This window comes from Vanessa tameamea, chromosome 3, assembly GCF_037043105.1.
Source record: "Vanessa tameamea isolate UH-Manoa-2023 chromosome 3, ilVanTame1 primary haplotype, whole genome shotgun sequence".
NCBI lineage: Eukaryota > Metazoa > Arthropoda > Insecta > Lepidoptera > Nymphalidae > Vanessa > Vanessa tameamea.
Window position 1 is genome coordinate 511,566 of NC_087311.1, and position 10,104 is coordinate 521,669.

Sequence of the window (10,104 nt, forward strand, 5' to 3'; positions counted from 1 at the left end):
CATTGCAAAATCTCAGAGCATGTTACTCTGTTTAAAAAAACACGATTAATATGTACATTTATTACAAACATTATAAAGTTATAATAACCCATGTAACAATTTTTATTTCTATAAGTAAGAATTTCTTACCATCTCAAACAATAAAAAAATTGTTGATGTATTCATTACAGTATGATATTAGTAATCGCAACGAAGATAATAGAATTCAGGACGGAAAAATAAACACCACAAATTGAATTAAACGACAGATAAGATTTTTAAGAAATTTTAAAGTTGGAATTGTACAACGGTTTAAAAAAATTACAAATCTATAAATGGATTTTGCTGATATTTATTAGTGTATAATAGTAAACATAAATTGAATTCAATAGAAGCTAAACAGTCCACATCAAATAAGGAATTTATGTTAAAACGCGAGCTCAAATGAAAAGTCCAAACGACCTTAAAACGGTTACAACAACTTACTGATTTGTTCCGATGATTGTGAAAAGAACTGATAGAGAGAACTTTTTACATAAATTACTGTTTAATTCACAATTCACTGTGAAATTAGTTTTTTCATATCTGGCAATGCAACACATATTGCTGTGTTTGACGGAATATCTTGTCTCCATTAAGATTATAATTCATCAAAATCATCAATAAACTTACTTATCAATGATTCTAAGAAAGTTTTTTCTTAGATTCTACTATCGGAACCGGTTGGCAGAGTTAGCTTTACGTTTAGTTTATTGCTTTTAAATGACAAATCAAAAGTGCTTGAGCTCACTTAGAGACTATTTTATTTAGATTTCGAATAATACTTATAAATATATCTTACATGAATAGAACATAATTGCGATGGTATAATATTTTAGTATCAGCAAAATCGTAAATAAAACAAAATACAGTAAAGCTAAGGTTATAACAATTCAGTACCATTTAACAATATTTATAACTTTAAAACGCCCCAAGCACAACTATGGCTCTTATATTAACGTTCCTTAGGATTAGTTTGCATATGCCCAATGGGACCCGCCTTCCTTGCCACCCTTCTTTCCATGCTGGGCATAATGCTGATTGTGTTCTTCATGACCTGATTTTCCCTTGTGACCTTTGTGATCAGCGTCTAAATGCCCTTTGTTGCTGAAAAATCACAAAATATTATAAGTTTGGCGTCTAAATATTGTTTACTTATTTTATTTTGGATGTATTGTCAGTTATGATTTTTAAATACGATGCATATAATTATTTGAAAAGAGTATAAATATTTATGGAATTATTGTCCTTAGCTTCAACGTTCAAGACTAAATAATTGGAAACGAATACAAATAGAAAATACCAAATTTGATTCAGTATCAAAGGTAGGTTCTAGTTAATTCATGATCATGAAATGGAAATATAATTTGAAGATGTTTTTGGCAATCTTTTAAAGTTAAGCTGTAGAACTTTTAGTCAGATAAAATTATAATAAAAACTCTATGTTCTGTTTGGACAAAAGCTTTTTTCTTTTATGTAGATTATTTCACAGATTTTTTCCATAACACTGTTTACGTGTAACCTTTTAAACGTTTAAGTTTTGTCACGAAGTTTAACTCCGAACACAGATTAACCATAGACACAAATGTTACACTTATTTCAGTGTAACATAGGTTCGGTCTAGTGACTAACTACAGGACTTTTAATCAAGATCCATGTTTTCCGTTCTTTGGGCTATGTAAGTCAGTATAACATGCTAAATGGGTTACATTACATTACATTTTTACATTAACAGCCTGTAAATTTCCCACTGCTGGGCTAAGGCCTCCTCTCTCTTTGAGGAGAAGGTTCGGAGCATATTCCACCACACTGCTCCAATGCGGGTTGGTAGAATACATATGTGGCAGAATTTCGTTGAAATTAGACACATGCAGGTTTCCTCACGATGTTTTCCTTCACCGCCGAGCACGAGATGAATCATAAACACAAACTAAGCACATGAAAATTCAGTGGTGCCTGCCTGGGTTTGAACCGGAAATTATCGGTTAAGAAGCACGCGTTATAACCACTGGGCCATCTCGGCTCAATGGGCTAAATGGGTTATTAAAGTAATAATGATATAATTCTCTACCTGTAGCCCTTCTTGCCATGTTCTAAGAAGTCATGTCCAGCGTTGACGTGGTGCACTTTCTTCTTACCGCTCTCGTTGCTGGCGTGCTTGGCATTGAACTTGCCATATCGGTGGTGTTCACCACCCTTGTGGAAGTCGTCGTAGAATTTGTGCTCTTTATGTAATTCATCCTTGTGATATTTATTGTGGAATCCTTAAACATAAATAGTATAGCTGTTACTTAATGATGTTATTGATCATTATTATATAGGGCTTTATTTTTATTTTTAGTATAATATTGTGTCCATTGTCACAGAGAATAGCTAACATATTGTTCAAGTGTGCGTGCTAACACATGCGCGCTTACTGTTCCCTAACTTTATGGACGTATGTGCAAATGATTTCAGATTTTCATTATGTACGAAAAAAAACCGACAGTTCAAAACAACATTTATTTTATTCGAGTAAGCTTACTCGAAAAGCATTTTTGGATTTTGTTATATTTATTTTTTGCAATTGATAGCCATTAGTTGTTCTCGCCTGTTGACAGAAACAATACGTCATGTAAGCTACCTCACGATGCTTTCCTTCAACGTTGAGCACGAGATGAATTATTATAAATAAGAACTAAGCACATACAATCTCGATGATTCTCAGATTTGAACCTACTGCCTTCAATATGCACGTGTTATATCTATTTTAAATATCAATTATAAAATATTATAAACTGTTAAATAATTAATCCTTTTGATTTGTGTTTATTATATAGGTAGGCGGGCTAGACATCGGCGCTGTAAAAAATATTAACCATTCCTTTCATCAGCAATTCGCAACCAAACTTGGGACCTGTAGTTACACTGGCTCACTCACCCTTCAAACCGGAAGACAACAATGTGATTACGTGATACCTACCCAGACGGGCTAGCACAAAGCTCTAAAACCAAGTAATAATATTATAGTATCATTTAATTATACTAGATGAAATATTTCATGTATTATGTCTGAATTTTTTTATCTTGTGTGGGATAATACGCATTGTCTATTAACTATCTTATTTTTTTATTAAAATCACCAACAAAATACGACAATGATGGGCATGCAAAGACAGTCTGAGAGGTATCAATTATAGGGGTTTATATAGGTGATATTTCACCAATAATTGAGTTACCATTTAATTACAATTCAAGTGACAACAACTCAACGATAACATATCAAAGAAACTAACTTCAAACTATACACAAATTCTATACCGTTTAAGTAACTACTAGTAAACATAACCTAGGAATATATTAATTACATTCATAAATATTTGCATAAAAAATTTCATAAGTCAAAACCGTTTGTTTGCTTAACATAAAAACGAAAAGAAAAACAACAGTGACTAGGAATTTAACTTGTTACAGATAAAGGTAAATTAAATGACGAAATTACTAATGTTGAATTGATTGTTAGTATGTCTCAATACGTCCGTCACTGGCTATTGTTCGAGAAAAAATAAGTATTTTGCGGTCAAGTGAAAGCGAACGTCGTTAGATTTGTTACATAAAGTTATTCGTTTGCTATTGATCACTTGACCTTATCGTAATTTTAAATAAATTATCTTCGCTATGCTGTCTATTAATCAAAAGTGATTTCTATATTCTCTTGTTTTTCATATTACGCGTAACGTGAATTATTTAAATTGGAATATCTTTATCAATTATGATAATGCTTATATAAATAATAATAGTAACAGACTGTAAATTTCCCACTACTGGGCTAAGAGCTCGTCTCCCTTTGAGGAGAAGGTTAGGAAATATATTCCACTACGCTGCTTCATTGCGATAGACACATGCAGATTTCCTAACGATGTTTAATAAACACAAATTATTAAGAATATGAAAATTCAGTAGTGCTTGCCTGGGTTTGAACCCGCAATCATTGGTTAAAATGTACGCATTCTAACCATTGGGCCATATAGGCCATCTCAATGATAAAACTTGTGTTTTGTGAAATGAGGTAAATAATATCAACAAATAGTTTCTGCCAACGGTTTCGCCCTCGCATGAGGGTTTCGGATGTTAGGTACGCTACGTCTTTTTTTGTACCACGGATACGTGTATGCAAAATTACACGATGATCGCTTGATTAGTTAAAATGTGAAAAACTAACAAATCTTATTTATAATATTAGTGAGGGTTATCATCTTATAGAAAAAAATATATTTAAAAATGGAAAATTATTAACCACATATTCTATTCTTTGTAAATCATTGGCTTCGTTGTATTTTGGCATCGGTATTTCGTGTAGCATTTATTTAAAATGCAATGATAAGAATGTTATGAACTCAACGGGCTAAACATCTAAGCTAGCTTACCAAAGTTGAAGTGACTTAATGTAAAGCTAGGGCCACATCTTGAGACTAAATGAGCAGTTTATAAAAATACCATTATTATATTTTTAGTTGCTCGTTTGCTCGTTTGAGTAAAGACAATAGATGGGTACTTCATTGCTATGTTTCGGCTTGCAGAGTAAGTGCTAGTGTAAGTAGCATATCATAGACATGGATCTGATAGTTCATTAATTAAAAATCTGTACATACATATGGACACCGCCTAGTGTTTCATTTAAGCATATATCATACCTTTAGTTTTGTGACCCTTTTTGTGTCCCTTCTTTTCGCCGAAATGTGCTCCTCTGGAACCGAAGGCCTCTTCTTCATGATCACCTTTGTGATCGGCTCTGTCGTGGTGTTTCTTCTTCTGACCACCAGCTTCTTCGTATTCCTTGCGATGAAGTTCGTCTGTCTTGAAGCCTTTAGCGCCCTTATCTAAATGATGATCCGAGTTCGATTTCTTTGTGCTCTGAAATTGTTTGAAATAATTCATTATATAAATGTTATAAAAGAAATTCTTTTACTCATACGATAAAGTGTCACTAGACAGTGATACGTTCTGGACTGGAACGTCGTTTGAATAAAAAGTTAATTATTAATTGAAATACTTATTGGAAACAAAAAAACTTGTGTTTTAATTAAACGTCATTTCTACTACCTACATATTGTTTTCACTGGACAATCAATAGAAAATAATGATTGGGAAAATACAAATGAAATTTCGAAACGATTATATAAATATTGTTTTTAGAATGATTAATATTTCAAGAACATTGTTCGATTTTATGATTAAAAAAATCGACGAAACGAAATTTATTTTTTTTTCAAATCAATTCATTTATTAATTAAAAATATGGTCAACTTACATCAACGGTATGATTAATTAAATTAACCAAATTTTAAATGAGGTTTTAATTCGGTTATTGAGAATGGTGTTACCTAATGAGATTTACTAAAAGCAGACATATATGAAGGCATTTTACGTCATCAAATAATTGTTATCATTGATATTATATAAATGCACTTAATAAATTAAGCCACGCAATTACCGAATATAATTATGAATTAAACAAAGTACCTAATTAATTATCTTTGGTATATTATAAACGTATTACGAATTTATAATTCATAGAAAGGTATGCCATTGTTTAGTATAAAATAAATAATTGATTATTAATATATAACTGTATGATTAAATATATGACGTCACTTTTATAATTGGGTTTCTTTTTTATATATAATGATTACACTCATTTTTATGTTTTTTTTTTTTATGGTATCAGTAGGTGGACGACCTTCTGATGGTAAGTTACCACCGCCCATAGACAATTGCACTATAAGACATATTAACCATTCCTTACATCACAAATGCGCCACCAACCTTGGGAACTAAGTTGTTATGTCCCTTGTGCCTGTAGTTACACTGGATCACTCACCCTTCAAACCGGGGCACAACAATACTGAGTACTGCTGTTTGACGGTAGAATATCTAATGAGTGGGTGGTACCTACCCAGACGGGCTTGCACAAAGCCCTACCATGAAAAATTAAGATATTATATACTAATTATTAATTAAGAATTACTCACATAATTAAATACTAGCGACCCGCCCCAACTTTCCATGCGTGCAATTTTTAATAAAGAAAATATTAAGATAGACATATAATTTAAACCTTACAGTACTTAGGAATAAAGTAGCTTTCTTTTTTGCGTCAATGAATTAGATTTTAGAATTGGATCCTTAGTTCCGGAGATTACCGCTACATACAAACAAATTTTACCTTATTATAACATTAGTATGGATGATTTACAAAAATTTTAGTCTTTTTTCACCGGACAATTATTCTTCATATTATCGATATGTTAGTTCTGGAAAATGGCTTAAATGTGGATAACAAATAGATTGGATTGAGCCGAGATGGCCCAGTGGTTATAACGCGTGCATCTTAACCGATGATTGCGAGTTCAAACCCAGGCGAGCACCTTTTTGAGCAATTTTCATATGCTTAATTTGTGTTTATAACCCGCATTGGAGCAGCGTTATAGAACATGCTTCAAAACTTATCCTCAAAGAGAGAAGAGGCCTTAGCTCAGCAAGTGGGAAATTTACAGGCTGTTAATGTTAAATAGATTGGATTAGTTATATTTGGTTAGGATTTAAACTTTCCTTTACTTCATTTGTATATTTAAATCATTTATTGCTCGGTGGTAAAGTAAAGTTTAGTGGATTGAGCTCCTGACCTATCAAGAAGACCCTTAGCCCAGTAGTGCCCAACAATTACAGATTGATACATGTTCTTAAAATATAGTTTCATATATTATTTTATTTGTTTATTTAAATACCTATAGTAATTTGTTTAAAATATTAATACATAGACCTTTTAATGATAATCAGTCTGGTTAGTCAGTTATGGTTTGGATTGATATTATATTCGGTGTAAAGTTTTGAAAGGTGAGTCAGTGTAATTAAAGACACTAAGACATAGCATTTTAGTTATCAAAAGTTGATACTGAATTTGTCGAAAATAATAGATTGTATAGAGCTATATTGTCTATATTAAGAGCGGAGGTGATAACAAAACATCCGACGGTCCAATTCCAGTTTACTTCTTTGATGTAAAAAAACAATTGATAAATTTGTTATGAAGATTATTATTATCATTGTAACTATATTTTTTTAATTATAAAATATTATGATAAAAATAAACAGTCACTTTATGCGAAATACTAACTTTGCAACAATTCGTACAAAAGTTACGCTGTGCTGTTTAGGTAAGTACCTATTGCTTTCTACGTTAAGGTTATCTTCTAAGGAAGATTTTATAAGCTAATTATAAATGTACTTGGTGGTAGGTCTTTGTGTAAACCCGTATGGATACGTACCAACCACTTATTAGATATTCATACTCTACCGGAAAACAGTAATATTTAATATTTTTTTGTTTGAAACCCTTCAAGTCATAGGAGTGAGGCAGTATAACTACAGACACCAGGGAGATAGTACCTTCGTTTCCAAAGTTGGTAGTGCATTGGCGATATAAGGAATGTTTAATATTTTTTACAATGCTAATGTCTATGGGTGCTGGTGACCATTTACCATCAAGTGGCTAATTTGTCTATCTGCCTAACTAGACTTTGAAAAAATACATATGAATAACAATATTATTAAAATGTTTTCAACATTTCTCATAATAAAGACGTTCAACTTGAACTTGACCTTATCTTAGAAACGTCTTTAGCTTAATAGGAAGCAAAGACGTAAAGTGTATAATTATTATTAACCACAGCAAAAAGTCCGACGTCGAAGCAAAACAATGAATATTATTTGAATATATTATTATATATATTATTCATAAACCAAAAGTTTATTACGAAAATTATTTAGAGAATAACAGATTTATGTAAATTACATTTTTTTATTTATATAATATATTGTTTTATTTTTAGTCAGAAGTGCCGAAGTGCTGGGCATACTTAAATGAATCGTATTTAGTCTTTTTTAATTGACTAACCTAGTATAATCAAGCGTTCGTTCGAAAATCGATAATCGACTTCGAAAATTCCAGCTTATCCAGATATATAGCTATTTCTTCAAATATATTTACCGAACAAACGATGTAAATTACACTATTTACTATGGTTTTAAATTTGTTAGGTTTATACCATATTATGCATATGCTGAAATAAGTACTATTCAATTCAATTTTGTTAAATTAGTCAAATTTGAATTCTAAAGGGTAAAAAATATACAATATTATTTTATTACCTTTACACCGTGTTCGGCATTGTAGATACCATGCTGCTGGTGACCACCACCTCTAGAATGCCCTCGAGACTTAGGATGATGTTTCTCCTTGTGGTGACCAGCTGCCGTTGACAAATCATCCGCTACTCTTAAAGGCTCTGAAGATAACGGGACAAAAGCGACAGGTTCCGCATTCGGTAAAGAAACAGAAGCAAGACTGTCTGCCTGATTAGGATTAGGATTAGCATGAGCAATGTTAGACACAGGTAACGGTCCAAGATCTGGTGCAGCGACAACTTGTACAGGTTCATACGCCCTAGGGACGCCAAAGGTAAGTGGACCGGCACTCACTTCTCTATTCAAACTACGAGCTTGGGGAGCTGGAGCGTATACTCTGTGGTAATGCTCAGCACTGGCTGCTAACATTTCCTCGTAAGGAGGCAAAGGGAATGATGCTTCATCATTGAACTCGTGTACTTCATACTGATGAACCTGACGTGGTTTCCTTAGGTGATCAGCCGAACGCCGTACTCTATATTTTGGTTCGTCATTGCAACCTCTCTTAACCCTAACGTGTTCTTCAAAAGGACCTTCGACATACGCTTCTCGCTTTCTTCTATCATGGTCGTACTCTCTGTCATTCGAGTATGGTTCTTCTAAGTCCTCCTCTTCAACCCAGGGTTCATCAGCGATTTCGGCGGCCGCGATCGCCGCGAGGGTCAACACCCAGATGGCTGTTCTCATCTCGGACTGAGCTACTTCGAAACGTTTTTTGTTATATAGTTCTAACGAAGCCTTTCACTGTTGGCAAATCGTTGCTAACTTTAGTATTGCTCGTGAACAGAAGCGTCGTGACTTTATATCGCGGGGTGTGCTAACATTTTGTCCGTAATGTTTACAGAATTACGTTCGTACGGGATAAGCGCGTTGGAGGAACTGCGCGCACTCGCCGGCATAGAAAGCGTTCATAACTCGGCACAAATCGCTTCCCCTCTTGATTATTTTCGCGATTTTACGATAAGTAAAAACGATGACCGTGAATCTTACGACTTTTACTTGTGACGAAAGTGATGTAATTCTAATTTTTGGCCAGTTTCTACAGTTTAGCTTCGGTTCTTCACAATTTCAAAAGTACCGTCATGATTTTTTAATTTAAAAAAACATGTGTGTCAGTATGTAGGTATATGTTTTGTTTTACGATTTATTATAATGAATGGCATACAAGGCATTTAAACAGCTGTATTGTTTTTAAGTGACTTCATTTCCCTTTTATTTACAATGAGACTACTTCAATATTGTTCAAGATGCGGAATAAAAATACTATTTACGTACATAAAACATGCAGACGCTTTGAGAATTATCCGTATGAAACAATCTTTACTCTTTACAAACTTGAGATTACCTACTTTATTTGCTTTAAAGTGGCGCGATGATGAGTCACTTCATATATTATATTAATACTAGCAGACGCGGCAACGCGTTGCTGTGACTACGTTACACGTTGAATTATACCTATGATAATATTTAGCTAAAAACCTTTTCAGAAACACGTAAAATTGTCATGTCAAAATATTGAGCGGTCGCTACGAGAAGCGCGCTCAAACAAAAAAGGAATATTTTTCTTTTTTTTTAATAAATGAGATAATTTTGTTTATAAATACACAGAATATCATTTAAATATATACAATATATACACGGCAAAAAAAATTAAATATCCAAAGTGATTTTTATTATTTAAGATACGACCGTATTTAATTTTTAGGTTAACCGTTTCCAATTCGTTTAAAATTGTTTTCCATTTAAATATTTTGGATTTGTTGGCAATAATAAGGCTTGGTAGCCCAATGGACTGAAGACTTATTTGTTAACCGAAGATAAAGGGATCAAATCATCTTTGCCTAATAATAAATAATAATA

General features: G+C 32.8%; 1 protein-coding gene across 1 annotated transcript; it reads right to left on the reverse strand.

Annotated features, from left to right (window-relative positions):
- Positions 1–890: 890 nt before the first annotated feature.
- Positions 891–9,272, reverse strand: LOC113397214 (uncharacterized). Its single transcript, XM_026635456.2, has 4 exons — positions 8,209–9,272; positions 4,692–4,911; positions 2,090–2,282; positions 891–1,125 (listed from the first exon to the last, which is right to left on the reverse strand). Exons 1-4 carry the CDS (start codon positions 8,929–8,931, stop codon positions 990–992), a joined length of 1,272 nt encoding a protein of 423 aa, XP_026491241.2. The 5' UTR covers positions 8,932–9,272; the 3' UTR covers positions 891–989.
- Positions 9,273–10,104: the final 832 nt, after the last annotated feature.

Excerpts from the sequence above, each read along its gene's own strand:
- LOC113397214 (XM_026635456.2), bottom strand. The coding sequence starts at position 8,931 with ATGAGAACAGCCATCTGGGTGTTGACCCTCGCGGCGATCGCGGCCGCC. Across the intron at positions 2,283-4,691 it reads AAAGGGTCACAAAACTAAAG|GATTCCACAATAAATATCAC; the intron begins GTATGATATATG and ends TTTATGTTTAAG. Across the intron at positions 1,126-2,089 it reads CATGGCAAGAAGGGCTACAG|CAACAAAGGGCATTTAGACG; the intron begins GTAGAGAATTAT and ends GTGATTTTTCAG.